The 17170-nt window shown below is 41.1% G+C and overlaps 1 protein-coding gene across 3 annotated transcripts in view; it reads left to right on the plus strand.

The window, feature by feature from the left end:
- Positions 1 to 17170, plus strand: part of LOC125461428 (tensin-3-like) — a 386950-nt gene that overhangs the window by 150636 nt on the left and 219144 nt on the right. For all 3 annotated transcript variants that reach the window (XM_048550197.2, XM_048550207.2, XM_048550217.2), the window contains one exon: positions 4826 to 4863. In XM_048550197.2, coding sequence (XP_048406154.2) covers positions 4826 to 4863 — 38 coding nt within the window. The remainder of the gene's footprint in view (positions 1 to 4825; positions 4864 to 17170) is intronic.

Genomic DNA, 17170 nt, shown 5'->3' on the forward strand with positions numbered 1-17170 from the left:
TTTCTTCAATGAGTTTTGCCACATCCTCAATGAATTCAATAAGACTTGTGAGGCATGACCTGCTCCTCCCTGCTCCTCACAAAGCCATGCTGACTATTTCTAATCAAATTGCTGTTCCAAATAATCATAAATACTGTCTCTCAGAATTCTGTCCAATAATTTGCCCACCACAGAAGTAAGTCTGACTGGTCTGTATTATCTCTATTTCCTTTCTTGAGCAAGGGAATGACATTTTCCACCCTCCAATCTTCTGGTAGTACTCCAGTAGACAATGAAAACACATGGGTCATTGCCAAAGGGGCAACAGCCTCTGCCCTCTCTTCCCCTAGAAACCTTGGGTGTATCCTGTCTGGCTCAGGGGACTTATCTGTCCTCATGTTTTTCAAAATTTCTAGCACATCCTTTTTCCGAACATCAACCTGTTTGAGCATATTTGCCTGTTTCATGCTGTCCTCACAAACATCAAGGTTCCTCTCATTGGTGAATGCTGAAGTATTCATTAAGGACCTCCCCCCACCTCCTCTGACTCTGCACACAAGTTCCCTCCACTAACCCTGATTGGCCCGACTGTCACTCTGCCCAACCTCTTGTTCCTCACAAAAGTAGAGAAAGCCTTGGGGCTTCCCTTGATCCTACCCGCCAAGATTTTCTCTACCCCCTTCTCGCTTTCCTAAGTCCATTCGTCAGTTCCTCCTGGCTACCTTGTCGACCTCTGGAGCCCTGTCCGATCCTTGCTTCCTCAACCTTAAGTAAGCTTCCTTATTACTCTTGACTAGATGTTCCACATGTCTTGTCATCCAAGGTTCCTCCACCTTACCACCCCTTCCCTTGCTCAGTGGGAACCTATCCTGTACTCGTAGCAACTGCTCCCTAAACAACCTCCACATTTCTGTTGTGCATTTCCCCAAGAACCTCTGATCCCAATTTATGCTCCGCAGTTCTTGCCTAATAGCATTGTAATTCCCCCTCCCCCAATTAAATACTTTCCCATACCGTATACTCCTGTCCCTCTCCTTGACTATGGTAAAGGTCAGGGAGATGTGATCACTATCACCGAAATGTTATCCCACCAAGAGATCTGACACCGAACCTGGTTCGTTGCAAAGCATCAAATCCAATATAGCCTCCCTCTAGTGGGCCTATCTACATATTGAGTCAGAAATCCTTCCTGGACAAACCTGACAAAATCTGCTCCATGTAAACTCTTTGAAACCTTAGACTGGAACCTCTATATTAGGGAAGTTGAAGTCACTCATGACAACAATCCTATTACTTCTGCACATTTTCAAAATCCGTCACCCAATCTGTTCCTCAGTGTCTCTGTTGCTATTTGCGGGGTCTGTAGAAAAACTCCCAGTAGAGTGACTGCTCCTTTCCTATTTCTGATGTCCACCCATACTGCCTCAGTGGAGAAACCCTCTTCCACGACCTCCCTTTCTGCAGCTGTGATCCCATCCCTGATTAGCAATACTGCTCCCCCACCCCTTTTATCTCCCTCCCTATTTCTTTTGAAACATTTGTACCCCAGAACATCCAACAACCACTCCTGCCCCTGTTTTATCCAAGTATCCATAATGGCAACAACATCGTAGTTCCAAGTACTGATCCGTGCTCTAAATCTGTAGCTCCGGTTCCCATCCTCCTGTCAAACTAGATTAAACCGTCCCAAAGAGCTCTACTATGTGTGATTTTGGTCTCCTTATTCAAGGAAGAATGTAAGTGTATTGCTGGTAGTTCGTAGCACGTTACTCGATTTCAGCAGATAGGAACGAGACAGTAGGTTGGAACAGGCTGACATTATTGCCAATGGAGTTTAGAAGAGTGAGGCATGACATCATTGAAGTGTCTAAGATTCTGAATGATCTTGACAAGGTGGATGTGCATAAGATGTTTCCTCTTGGAGGTCAGTTCAGAACCAGGGGTCACTGTTTCAAAATTAAGGGCTGAATATGGAAGTTGAAACACAAACGGCCGTGATCTTATTGAATCGAGGAATAGGCTTCTCTGCTACTCTTAATTCTTATCTCACTGGGTGCACCTGGAATTGTGACCGTTTGGGACCAGTGACCACGGGATTCATCCCCACCTTGCCTGTGGATGGTGTAACTTACTCCTGGGCAATGAACTGGCAGGGCCCAACATAAAAGCATCCCCAGATATCAAAGTGTATGGGATGAAGGCGGGAACGGGTTACTGAGTAATTGATCAGTTATAATCATATTGAATGGTGAAGAAGGCTGAAAGGGCCGAGTGGCCTACATCTGTTCCTGTTTTCTGAATTTCTAAGAGTTTCAGTACCTCTGGTTAAAAATGGTCATTCTAAGGTATTTGGTTTCATAAATCCATTTGGGTTGTCTGTTTTTGTCACAATATCAGAGCAGTCATTTGATAGGTCAGCAGTCTCCTTTTAAAGTTTGCTGTAAGTCTTGCATATTAAGTCAAATGATAAACCTTAATATTTCTGGTCTATTTGCTAAGATAGTCATGTTGGCTCCCACATAAACACTGATGTGTAACATATACTTCTGTTTGAAAATAGAACCTCTTCTGGGAGTGGACTGACAATATATTTTGCACATCATCAGAAAGAGTCTTTATGTCTAAAGCATTTAGCAGTTGAAGAAACAAGTCCTTTTACTAACAACAACTTGTTGCTCCTTGTCCCACTCAAATTTCAGATTTATCTTCCAATATTTTGACTATCATCTGCTTTATGTTCTAAGTTGCAACATTTCAAGGCTGAAAAGCCCAAGTTGTCTTCATCTTTCTATCTAATTCAAAGTGCTGAAAGGAAGAATCAACCCAATCATGGCTTGGACTGTCTCCAGCACTTGAATGTAATTGGAATGAATGTGACACTCGGGTTTTGCCTAACTCCGATACCTTCAGCTTGATCGTGACTTGTATTTCACTGTTTTAGCTGTGGAATACGTACGGCTATTGACTTTCTTTATTTTCTTTATTGCTGCTCTGCATTGTTTGGATACATTAAGTGTCAGGTCTGCTAAGCCTGTTAGGTATCTTTGAACTTCCCTTTCCAACAAATGTCTTGCCCATTTCTGCTCCAGTTTTCACTGTATCAAACTGCAAGCTATCGTTGAAAATTAAAAATTCCACTTGTCCGAACACAATGCTGCTTTCAAACCTTTCCGACTTAATATCAGAATCCACGATGTACTCTGAATTTGAATTTTATCTGTAATCCTCCATGTGGAATTCTATCCAGTGTCCCTCGAATGCCTAAGCCTCCTGTATTTCATTTAAAATGTCAATTCTTCAAAAAATTCAGGAGGATTTGTCTGAGAGAATCATCCACTTCTGAACTCATGTTGGCTCCTTGTGAGGTGATTACTCTCGGTTCATTCTTCTGATTTGTACCTGATAATTAATTCCATCATCTTATACAAATTTCTGTAGCTCAGTGTTCTTGTGGTGCAGTGGGAGTGTCCCTACCTGTGAGCCAGGGTTCAAATCCCATATGTCCAAGAGGTGTGTAATAACATGCTCTCCTCTTATAGTTTGATTTGATTTGATTGATTTATGGGCACGTGTTTTGTTACAAAATACAGTGAAAAGAGTTGTTGTATAAGATGTTTTAAGACGGCCACTTTCCAGCACCATCTTAAAACACAGAAAAATAAACCAAAACATAGAATATGAAGATGGAAAAACAAAGTAAACATGTTCAACTTTACAATCCTTCCTGTCAAGGAGAAAAAATATCTAGAATCCTTTGCTTCGGTAAGGTTCTGCATCACTTTCTGCCCTAGAATAGCTGCAAGCTGCACAGTTTTAATAAATAAAGAAGTTGCTCATTCCTTGTCAAGCTAGTAGCATGATTGGAGCTCAACAGTCCACTGAATACTTGTGTCTCAAAAAGGTTCAGTCTTCATTTCGGGCTGTGGAAGTGAGTTGAAAGCAAATTCACCTGTATAATGGAAAACCCTATGTTTCATCTCATTTCTCTGCTGATAGTCTGAACTAATCTGAGTGGCTGTTAAGAGTTTGCAATAAGTAAGCTGCTGTAACCTGTCAGTATTTGCAACTTTCAGGGAAACAAATGAAAGAACAGAAATCAGGAGTAATCTAAAAGGGGCATGATTGCTAGGTAGTAATTTGTTAGAGTTTTTGAAATTTAGCCACTTTTTCTTCTTTTTAGTTATGTTTTATGGAACAAGTGAAAGGATAGGTTTTTATAACAATTCTATCATTTTTGTTTAAGTTAGTAATAGGTGACATGGCAGCTAAAGACTTTCCATGAAATAATAAAAAAGACTTTTGTACTGAGGACTTAAATATCGTAACACCATTATTGGTCAGTTAGTTCTCAGTTTTGCTATCAATAAGAAATCAAACACTGTCCATGGTGTGATTTTAAAAAAATAATTAAGTGGCTGAAAAGCAGAAACTGGCAAAAATTCACATGGAATAATATGTGCCCATTGCAGAGTGACGCAATGACATTTGGCGTTGCAGATTTTTAACATACAGTACCCATTCAGTTTATAATTTAAAGGTGCAATGTGTTTCAGTTCTCACAGTTTGCCTGCCTTTATGCCCATCCAATTCCGTTATATTGGGTTGAAACTCGTTATTTGAAGGTGTCTTGATGGATCAAGTATGGAATGCAAAATAAAACGAAAGAAATGCATTATATCTGCTTAGTCCTTCCAACGTTTTAAAAAAAGGGAAGTTGGGGTCGATAATTGAAAGAGACTCAAACAGCCCCAACAACTTTTAGAATTTCAGAGGGTGGCTAATTTTAAGGGAAATGGCTTTTACTATCAACTACTGTATTTAATTTGTTTTCATTGTTCTTTTCCAGTTTGCAAATATGCGTGTCACAAGAAATGTGAGTCAAAGGTAAGTCAGAACAAAAGGTGATTGTTTCAATTATTAATCGATGGGAAATTTGACACATTGGTTCCTTCACTTTTCTGCGGGAAGAACTTTGATTTGTGTTGTATCTTTGATCATCTGGGTATTTCCCAACTTCGTTCCCGATAATATACTTTTAAAGTGTGTTTACTGTTGTAATTTGAATACACGTCAAATGAGTGTTGCGCAGTGAGATCTACAACTAGCAATGAGGTAGGATACCAGATAAAATTTATTTTAGTGATAATAGTTGAGGAATAAATAGTGACCAAGACACCAGCAAGGTGATATTGAAAAATAATGCCGTGTGATCATTGCCATCTACCTGAGAAGGCAAATGGAACCTCGGATTGACATCATCTGAAAGACAGCATTTCTGATAATGGAACACTTCTTAAGTACTGTGCCAAACTGGCAGTTTGGATTACAATTCAGAACCTTCGAGTGAAACTTGAAACTAAGGTGGAGAGTGTTGCTACTGAGCCCTGGTTCATTGCACTGATGTGGCCAAAAAAACTTTAAACTAACTGCTGAGACAGAAGTGTACTTCTCAAAGTAAGCAGCTTGTTGGTTAAGTAATGAATGAAGTGTATTAGGTAATTTGTTTGATATTCTTAAACGTTTAAACAAGTAAAAATTAATTGTCCAATAACATACTGCATAAATTTGCTAATTGTGCTGCCTAGCTGTTGAACATAGCTTTTTTTTGTGTGCAGTCACAGATTGGCGTGAGCTGAGTGATAGGAAGGAGGAAATAATGGCCATTGTATTTTTTTTAAGACTAAGAGGAGGTTTGTAATGGAGTTCCCAGGGGGCAGAATTAAGATCCTTTCCTGATTATTAATCCGTATTAATCAAAAGGACATTAACAAGTTGAGGCAGTGGGCAGATGTGTGGCAGATGAAGTTCAGTGGACAGTGAATGCAATATAGGATGCTGCATTTTTGTTGCAAGGGCATAAACAGATAGCATAAAATATGGGGTACAATTTTAAAGTAATTCACGTTGTCGACTGTTTGCAAAATGAATATATGCGTAATACACTCCAGTGTATTTGTCAACAGATCAAGGAAGTTCACAGGGTAAGTGGAGAGAGTAGTTAATAAATCTTAAAAGTCCTGAGCTTTACTAATAGGGGCATAAAAGTATACAAACATGGAGCTGATGTTGCATTTGTATAAGATGCTTGGTCAACCTCAGTTGGAGTATGGTGTATGGTTCTGGCTCCACGCCGCAGGAAGGATGCAAACACACTGGAAAGAGTGCAGAAGAGATTTTCAACAATGGCTCCAGTGGTGAGATACTTTAGTTCTGAGAATAAATTGGAGAGCTTGGGACTATTTTGCTTGGAACGAAGAAGGCTCAAAGGAGATCTGTCAAACATTTTCATAGTCACAATGGGTTGGACAGAGTAGAGAGGGAAACTGTTTCTGCTTGTATGAGGATCAAGAATGAGAAGGCAGAGCTTTAAAGTGATTTTCGGAAGAAGTGTATATAATGTGAGAAAAAACATTTTCACCCAAATGGTTTTCACCTCAAATATGCTGCCTGGAAAATTAGTAGAAATGAGTTCAATTGAGGTATTCTTGAGAGCATTGTATGTTTGTTGTAAGTTAAATAATGTAGAAGAGTATGGGGAACAGCATGATATCTGCACAAAGTCAGGATGTTCATTTGGAGAGCCGTACAGATATGATGGGCCAATTGACCTTTGCGCGTAACAGTTTTGTGATTCTCTGATGGGGAATTTCCTGAACAAAGAATAAAACTGAATGAAGAATTATTCCTAATGTTCCCCCTCAACTAAGAACAGCACTGGTAGTCAGGTTACTTTGGGATATCATGGGGTGGGGAGTAAATTATGTGGTATTATCATTTTGTGTAAGGGATATGTTTAAAAAATCTATTTCATTTTTCTCATACTGATGGTGTTCAAAGGTTAAAACCTATGCTATTAATCTCACAGTTCACAAATATAAACTAAAGTTTGACCTTGAAAAATTGTTTTGCATTGTTGAGGCATGTGGAATTTGCTAATACTTTGTTAATGACTTTTCTGAAAAGAAATCTACCTGGGGTGCTTTCCATGGAATGAACATTATGTGAATTCTGCTGTGACTGTGTTTAAAACATTTCAACATTACGTACAGAGTGTGGAATTTATGCACACCACTGCTACATTAACCAGTCATTTGTGTTTTTTTTTGAAAAAAACTGTCTGGTCCACATTGCAATTGAATGAAGAAACACTAACACCATGTACCAAAAGCTTAAAATAATGGAAGTCAAAACAAGGTGAAATAACATTCAGAGGAGTGAGCCTTAAGGATAATTGCTTCAAGCCCCTGTCTACTCAGTTTGCAGATCTGTCCGTTGTGGTCATCTGTTTCTCCACTTTTTTTTCTTGTAGTAGGTGGGATACACACTTGATCAACGAGTCCATGCTTGCAAAATTCAAAATAGCGACTGTTCATATGATTCCACAATTGGCAGCATTTGATGAACAATTCTGAGTGCGCTAATAGTTATGCTAACAATCAGTTTAAGATCATGAGTGGAGATTGTAATGTGGCTCGTTTACCCTTGCTACAGTGGCATACAATCATACACATAAGGACCTGTCCTCTGCAAGCACAGGAATATGTTTAAACTTTGTGCCTTTAAAATTTGGCTGCATTTATTGACACCGGTGCGTGCACATTATGTGTTGCTTAAATTCACAGATGTGCATTTGAATGGCTTTGCGGGAATGCGGCCTGCGATGGGACTCAGGAGCGAAGGGGGTTTGAGACCTGGGATAGAGAGCATGGTGAACTGGACCCAGAAGCACGGGGTGGAGATTGGGGGCATCCTCCATCCTCACCTCAATGCTCACCCATGTTCCCTCACCTCACTGCTCACCCAACCGCTCACCCACGTGCCCTCACTCTCTCTCCACCCACTTGCATCCTCCCAAAACACTTGAGTACCGTCTTTTCATAATTAACCTACATTTGTTTAAGTGACTATTAATTTAGTTTTGACTGATCATTTTGAGAAGCATTCCCATGGCAGGACTGATCTGTAATTGTTCTGGCTTTACCTTTACACCCATTTTTGAACAACAGGGTAATATTTGCAATTACCCAGCTCCTCTGCATTTTACACTCTCACTTCCCTCTGTATTTTTCAATGTTTTACATGCTGCCATGATGCCTGATCAATGTTAAGTACAAACAATCTTTCCAATACAGTGGAAAACGTGAAAGTAGATAAGACCTCAGGGTCTGCTGAGATCTATCTCAGGATACTGAGAGAGGTGAGGGAGTAGATTGCTGGAGCTTTAACAAAGATCTTTGTATCCTCTTTAGCCACCCAGAAAACTGGAAAATAGCTCATGTTCCTTTCTTTTAGAGGTGAAACAGGGATAATCCAGGGAATTACAGGCTCATGAGCAGGTAGGAAAATTATTGGAGAAGTTTCTAAGGGACACTATTTATTTGCAATTGGAAATGAGTGGACTGATTGGGGATAGTCAGCATGGCTTTGTGAGGGGCAAGTCTTGGCCTACAAATTTGATTGAGGTTTTTAAGGAAGTGACAAAGATGATTGATTAGGGTAAGGCAGTGGATATGTCTCCATGGACTTTACTAAAGCATTTGGCAACATCTCTCATGCTAGCCTGGTCCAGATGATTATGCGTATGAGATCCACAGTGAATTAATAAGTTGAATGTAAAATTGGGTTGGTAAAATTGGAAGACAAAGGGTAGTTGTGGAGGGATGTTTGAGCTGATAGGAAGTCTGAGACCAGTGCTGTTCTACAAATATCATTCCTGGGACCTCACACACACTCACATACAAAATATATAAATGATTTAGTTGAAAATATAGGTGTGTTGATTAGTAAGTTTTAAAACAAAATGAAAATTAGTGGAGTCAACACTGTGTGAAACTGGAGGAACACAGCAGGCCAGGCAGCATCAGAGGAGCAGGAAGGTCACTGTTTGGGTCCAGGACCCTTCGTCAGGGGTCCTGACCCGAAATGTCGATTTTCCTGTTCCTGTGATGCTGCCTGGCCTGCTGTGTTCCTCCAGCTACACACAACTCCAGCATCCGCAGTTCTTGTTATCTCCGAAAATTGATAGAGTTGTGGATTGTGAGGAAGATTGTCAAAGGATACGGGTGAGGTGGGAGAAGCAGATACAATAGCAACATGTAAGAGACATTTAGACAGACACATGAACAGAGGGGGAACAGAGGGATACAGACCATATGCAGGCAGATGTATTGTTTAGAATGGCATCATGATCGGCGTGGACATGGTGGGCTGAAGGGCCTGTTCCTGTGCTGTACTGTGCTTAGTTCTAATACTGCATCAATTTCACCCCTTCAGGGTCTGACCTCCCACCTCTTTTTGCCATGACCCTTCTTTAAAAATGCTTGAATTTGATATGAGTGGCAGCGGCACAGTCAGCATTTGTTGTCCATTCTAGTTGCTGTCGGCTCTGTACGACATTTTGGAAGGCAGCTCAGTGTCACTCACATTGCTGTGTGCATGCTGTCATATGTGAGCCAGACCAAGTATGGATAGCAGCCTAAAGAGCTTGCTGAGCCAGATGGGTTTTATGACAGCATGATGTTATATGGTTACCATTATACCAGTTTTTGATTCCAGATTTTACTGAACTCAAAGTTTGTCACCTTCCAGGGTAGAATTTGAAACCATGTGCCAGAACATCAGCCTGAGTCTCTGGATTAATAGTCCAGTGACATTACCACTGCGACACCCAATCCCCAATATGCACAAAGTTCGACGGAAAAAGGTATACAGTAATATCCATTTCCTGGCCCATGTGTAAATGCTCTTTTTCGTCCCTAATCAGTCCTAATTTTTAAAAAAAATTGTTCATGGGGTTTGAGTGGCAGTGGTGAGGGTAGCATTTCTGGCCTGTTCCTAGTTTCCCTTGAGGAAGTGGTGATGAGCTGCCTTCTTGACTGCCACAGACTTTGGAGTGTTCAAGTCAAAGTTGTTAAGTGTACTTAATAATTTCAAAAAATTATTGGACTGGAGTATTAATAGTCACCTTCTAGCTTTGCTACCAGAAAGCAACTTTAACCAGACCGTGCCTCCAACAATGTAGACCTTCCTCAGTCCTTTCACACTTAGGCCTTCACATCCAATGTATCATCTGCAAACACTTAAACTCCAATTAGACCCCACTACCCAGAACATCTTCCACTCCCCACCTCTCTCTGCCTTCCGCAGGAACTATTCCCTTCACCACTCCTTAGTTCGCACCACACTCCGCACCAACCACTCCAACCTTCCCCTGTAACCGTAAAAGATGCAACACCTGCCCCACACCACCTCCCTCACCATCATTCAAGGCCCTAAGTGGTCCTTCCATGTGAGGCTGTGTTTCACTGACATCTGCTCTTGATATGGTCTTCTCTATGTCGGTGACGCCAAAAGTAGACTAGGTGACCGTTTCACGGAGCGTCTCCACCTGGCCTGTAACGGCCAACCTAACCCCTCAGTCACCACCCATTTCAACTTGCTGCCCCAGTCCCCCTCCGACAGGTCTGTCCTTGGGCAAACCCAGTGTTGTAGTGATTTGGAGCGCAAATTTGAGGACAACATCTTATCTTCTACCTGGGCACCCTCCAGCCTGGAGGGCTCAACATTGGGCTGTACAATTTCTAATAACCTTCCTACCCATTCCTCACCTCCCCTCCCAACCCCACATCCTCCCTTCCATTCCACCTTCTGACCCTCTCTTCCAGCCATCAACTGGATTCATCCCTCCCATTGACCAACCAGGCTGTACCTACAACCACCACTCCGCCTCCACCCGTTTCACCTGCCCCTTTATCTGCAGCTTCCCCTACCCCCACAGCCCACCCTGAAGAAGGGTGATACCTGAAACGTTGACTGCTATGTTCCTCCAGATGCTGCCTGGCCTGCTGTGTTTTTCCAGCCTCCTGTTGTTATCTTACATTTAAGGCCATTCTCCAGGATTCTATCGTGTGGGCTTTTTGCAAAAAATTAGGATAGCTATGTACAACCATGCTATCAATAATTTACAGATGTGCAAAATAAAAAAATATATACTTTAGTTATTAATGCACTCAGTGGAGTTTACATGATGCAGTTCTTTTAAAGATGTATTTGGCAGGCATGAGCCTGAAAAGGAAGGTCCATGAATGTCAGTATTCAACTATTTAAAATGATAAATAGCAAGTGTTGGATACATTTGCTTTCAAGTATGCTTTGTTTTATTCTGTATGCAAAAACTTACCTGAACAAGTCATAATTTGTATCTCTTAACAAAAGGTGACCTAGAAATATGATCTTATATCTGAAAGAGCTACCTTACTGGCATCATCAGCAAGCAAGGAAAAGAATGCCAACACTTCAGATAAGAAGAAGATTAAACAATCCTGTTCAGAAGTACTCCAAGTTCCCACAATCTGACACCATTATTATTGAATGTAAACAGAAAAAAAGTCCACTCTTGGGATTAAAATCAATTCATTGAAAGAGCACATTTAAAAGATCTGTAAACAATAGTTTGATGTGGAATTGGTGACTTGCCAGATTTACACAGTCAAAGGTTCAATAAAACAAAATTTGTTTACTGCGAAGATTGGCTTTGTAAACTTGAAATCAATATATACCAAACGGAATAGTGATTGCTGAAGGTTCAAAATCTGAAAAATACCAGAGGCATAATTCCTTTGAGACATTTTGGACCAAGAAAAGCATGCTTCAAGAATATAATTTATCAACATGTGAAAATAATTTAAAAATTGGAGATCGCAGATGTTTTTAGTAAAGTACTGCAACGTACAGTTTTAGTTGTGATCTTATTTCTAGGTAATAGGGCAAGGAGTGAATAGATTCAGAGTTGCTGAATGTGGATGATTATGTTGTTTGTGAAACAGCTACATCCAATTTTCAAAGTGCCCATGATTTTTTTTGAAAGAACCAAAGACAATGTCTATCACTTCCACAAAACAAAATAGCTTCAAGGTTTTATTTAAGCTGCAAATTCTGTGGTTAACTTCTGTAAAGGTTCAATTCAATGCCCTGAATAAATATCAGCAGTTTTATGGTAAGAAGCTCAATAAAAGTGAGAATTTGTATTTTAGTAAGAAGAGTATTTGTAACCTTAATGCTTTCTTACATGAAAAGAAAATCCTGCTTTGGTGGTGAGAAATAGTTAAATGTTTGGGACATATGTGGCAAATTATTGCCTACAAATGGCCCAACAGTAACTGTGATACCTGGGTTTCCAGTTGCTTCAGCAATGGCCTTGCTCCAGGAAGGTAGTTCTCCAAGTCAAACTTTCTCAAATGCAGCTTCCTGCAATTTGCTTTTTGGATAGTTGAGGTACTTAGTATGTTGAACATTCTGTTCTTATTTATATAACATTCAGTAGTTCTTTTATTACTAAGTGTAAAAAATCAAAAAGGAATGAGGTGCATTTCCCTGAGAAATATCAACTTCGTTACCCTGATGTTGTGAACCTCGTTAAAAGAATGCTGTGCACCATTTCTAGTGCTTAGAGCTTTGCACAGATATTTTGACAGACTTTTTGGCCAGTAATTTAGTTATCAGTAAGTTTGCTTTATAATATTTCTGTGAAGAACATTAAGATGTGACTGAAAGCTGATACATACATAAGTTGTTGTTAAGATCATCATTTCATGATGGGGCCTTAGGGTGCATGACTGACATATGTGAGAGCACTTCCTTATTAATAAGAATGTAGAACTTCTACCGAGATAGAGGCTAGACACTTAACAGTGCAAACTCTCTTACAGTGGGGGAGATTGCCAATCGGTTCAGGAATTCATTTACAATTAAGGCAGACTTTGCTAGAGCTCATTAACTTTGCATTAGCGTCCCACTTCCAGACTTTTTAACCAGATCTGTCAAAGGAAGGGTTTCTAATGAAATGGTCCATGGCAGGGTTGAGAATAGCTGAACAATATTTTGATTTCTTAGGCCTTGCTGTGGGACCTGATCTAAGCTGTTCTATCCCAAAGCTGGATGAAAGAGGCCAGCTTCCGAAATGAAACAGACATGGCAGCAAGTGGCAGATGTAGTACACAGCCAGACTGCATCCGTTTACACTCTGACTCGGTACTGTAGGAGATACAATGAAGGTAGAAAGCTTGGGAAGGGTGTTCCGTTTTCAGGTTCAGTACTCACAGCAATCCTCATAAATGTATCTGGTGGCTCCACTCTTTGCTCCCTCTCTCCAGCCACCCCTCCCATCTCAGCAGCAATGCTAATGCTTTTTGTGTTCTCATCTCTGACATTGATCCCCCACAAATGATATCTTTCCCAACCCTTTGACCTTCCATGACTTGCCTTGTAGCTCACGTTCCCTTCTGTAAGGAGAGAAAGCAGCCCATGGAGACAGAGAAATGCAGGGTTATAGAAGGGACAACCAACAGTAGTTAACTTTTATAGCCACTAGCAATGCCACCCTAACCTGCTTCTCCACTAGTTATGAGGTCTTAGTTTCAGTAGGAGACTGTAGATGTCAGCGACAATCCTGAAAGGTTGAGTTTGCTCGGGGCAGGCACTCTCACATGCCGAGTCAGCTCACGCTCTGTCTGTAAGCCCTGCTGTGAGCTCCTTGTCTCCTTTGAACTCTACCTTTTAGCAGTCTCAGCAGGCTCTGAGCAATGTGGGGCTACAACAGGACATGCAACAGAATTGAGTGAGATATTTGGTGAGGCCCATCTTGATAGAGATATCTCACTGTATATCATACTAAGCAGATTCTCGCTAAGCTGTAGCACATTCCCAATTGGCGATCATTATTGTGCATTAAGCACTGTCCTAACAGCCCAAATTACCAAGGGTTCCAATCTTACCAACCATGCCACACAAATGATCCATCGGCAACACGGGCAATGGACTTTTTGGTCGCTTTAACTTTACACTTACTGCGAACAACTTTCATGTTGTGCATCAGGTGTGTGAAGTCAAGGGGTCTATAGCCTTCACACTGAGGATCCCAGGCACAGTAAGCTAAGGATAGCCTCAGTACCAGCCCTGGGCTCGGTCGAGGCAATCAGAACTGTGATGGTGTCCTGGTTTGGGGTAGTGCCAACGAATGGCAGAGATGTTGCAGGCAATTAATGAGTGTGGTAAAACATGAGCTTTGGTGAGAGGTGAGTGCAGTAGCAGAGATGGAGTGAGTGTGATGTAACAAATTGAAGATGGTGGCTGTTAGCTCCGTGGAGGGGAGATCATCAATGGCCGACGGTGCTGAGTGTTCCTCCCAACGCTGAGACTGCTTTGACCCTGGAGGCAATCACAGACCAGGCTGGCATGTCTGGCCTCATGGTCTCCACCGCGTGGAGAAGAGGACATCTCACCTACCCCTCACCCTGTCCAGCAGGACCTCCAGGACTTAGGAATTAGGATAGTTGGGTGATTGTCTTTGACTCATGCAAACTCAGTGGGCTGAAGGGACATTTTCTGTGCTTCAGACCTCTATGAATGCAGAGTTAAATTCAAAGATTAATGATTTGTTTGTGTCCTTTATTGACTCTCCCAGTAGTTGCACATGTACACTGCTGTCACCTACAAACACACTGGGGTCAAACCTGGGAGTGGGAGGAATTGGGCTGGGTTCTTGACCTGTTTCACCCACACATTGTCTACCTTCCCTTAGTATTAAAACGTCCTAACAAAGTTTTAAACCAGGACGTACAGATTAGAATAACTATATTGATGTCGAATCATGTGCAGAAATGAAATTAAAGAGAGGAAAGATAGACGGGATTAAAAGAGATAAAAGTGAAAGCAAAATGCTTTTAAACGTTGCAAATCTCTAACATGTATTTAATTCTAAAGGAGTGAGACTTCATATTTATAAAATAGAACTTCCAGGACCAGATAGGATGGTCAGAAGTTGGTAAGTCCCATCACACCATTTAAACTGATTTATGATGAAGGCACCAGTCTTAACATTTTTTGCAGTGTTTTGTGGATAACCGGTAGTTACATTCAACAAGTTCATGCCCCTTGTGTGATGTTACATAACAGAGTCTTTCTTCATGGCACCATTGCTGGGAAGCTTGTGGCGCAACAGGGCAAACGGCACTGATTTTACATTTAATCGTGAACGTGCACTCTCTAGAAATTGCTATCGATTTTTTTCCCCCCTAGTAATGGTGAGTGCTAACAGCCTTTGTTATTCTTGCTACGCAACCTGAATCCAAAGTTTTCTTTGCTTTGGAGTTCACAGTGACATTCCTTTCCTGAGACAAATGAAAGGTTTTGTTTTTGTTGCAGATATTTTTTACAGTGAAAACATTTAAACAATTTCATGTTTACATTTTCATATCTTAAAGCTGCAGATGTGTTTCATGTCAATGATGCAGACATCTTTGAAAAGTGTAGGGTGCAGCTGTATATCAGAAGTGCTCGACAGTGTGGGAAATCTAAGCCCTACTGCAGACACAACTATAATGGTGTCTCTTCTGGATTGTGGTAAGCAATCTTGATGTGACAATAACCTGGTTGCTGTTAATGAACCAAAGCATTGAATTAAGGTGAGTACATTTTGCTACAAATCTCGGCAAACAGTGACTGAAGTAGTTACTTTGACTCTGGTATGTAGTTTTAACAAAGAACAATAGCAAAGAATAGCAGCAGGCCCTTTGGCTCACCAAGCTTGCGCTAACACGATGCCTTTCTAAACTTTAAAAACTTGTTGACTCTATGTGGTCTGTATCCCTCTATTCCCTGCCTAATCATATATCTGTCAAGAGATAGTAGATAAAGAAGGGTCTAGGCCCGAAACATCAGCCTTCCTGCTCCTTTGCTGCTTGGCCTGCTCTGTTCATCCAGCTCTACACCTTGTTATCTCACATATCTGTCAAGATGCCTCTTCAACATTGCTGTTGTATCTGCTTCAACTACATCCAGTCAGTACAATCCAGCGCTTACCACCCTCTGTGAAAACATTTGCCTCTCACATCTCCTTTAAACTTGCCCCCCTCTTTTATTTTGAATATATGTCCCTTCTTACTTGATGTTTCTACTGTGGAAAAAGTACAGTAGAATGATTCCAACAGCCTGGTCTTTGGGAGAGGTGCATCAGCCTCGCTTTTTGTAAGCTCTTGTGACAAAGACTGTATGCTCTAAACTTAAAAAAACAATAATTTGGCAACAAGTTAGTTACTATACTGGTTGAATTTTTCAGGTAAAATTATTTCACGGTGTACCTCACAGTTAAGAATATGAGTTTTTAATTCGTCCATTGTTATGGGGAATTAGTTTCTCTGGCCACAAAGGATACACTGGCGCAGAACAAACAAGACAACGGTATACATAATGAACGGTAGGACCTTGGGGAGCACCAAGGATCAGCGAGACCTTGGTGTGCTTGCATATCAGTCCTTTGAAGTATCAGGGCAGGTAAAGTGGTTAAGAAGGCATATGGGATACTTGCCCTTATTAGCTGAGGCAAAGAGTTGGAGCAGGGAGATTATCCTAGAACTGTGTAAAATGCGAGTGAGGCCACAACTAGAGTACAGTGTGCAGTGCTGGAATCCACATTATAAGAATGATGTGATTGCACTGGAGAAAGTGAAGAGGAGATTGACCAGGATGTGGTCTGGGCTAAAGAGTTTGAGTTATGAGGAGAGATTGGATAGACTGGATGACAAAGTGTGGAATTGGAGGAACACTGCAAGTCAGATAGCATCAGAGGAACAGGAAAGCTGATGTTTCGGATGGGGACCGTTTGGTTTTATGCAGGGCAGAGGAGATTGAGAGGGCACATGAATGAGGGCATAAAATTATGGGGAGCATAGATACAGAAGAGACCTTTTTCCTGGGAGAGGGTTTAGTGACCAGGGGGCATAGATTTAAGGTAAGGCCAGGAGGTTAGGGAAGTTAGGGAAATTGTTTTCACCCACAGCGTGATGGGAATCTGGAACTCACTGTCTGAGGGATAGTAGAAGCATTAACCCTCATAACATTTTCGTAATATTTAGATGTACAGTTGTAATGCTACAACGTAGAAAGCCAAAGTTGGAAAATAGGATTGGAATGATAAGATAGTGGATTTTGACTGGCATAGACTTGCTGTACTAAAGGACCTTTCTCTATGCTACAGACTTCGATGACCATGAATATTTTGAAAGATTCTGTGATTTGGTGCAAATTGCATGCTTAAAATTGTTCCAATGACCTTATGAACTCTTAACTTGCAAGCTTTTGATTGACTGAAAACCTGACCTTCAAATTCAGTCTTCAGTGAAAATACACATTTTTT

This window comes from Stegostoma tigrinum, chromosome 2 (genome assembly GCF_030684315.1).
Source record: "Stegostoma tigrinum isolate sSteTig4 chromosome 2, sSteTig4.hap1, whole genome shotgun sequence".
In the NCBI taxonomy this organism is placed as follows: domain Eukaryota; kingdom Metazoa; phylum Chordata; class Chondrichthyes; order Orectolobiformes; family Stegostomatidae; genus Stegostoma; species Stegostoma tigrinum.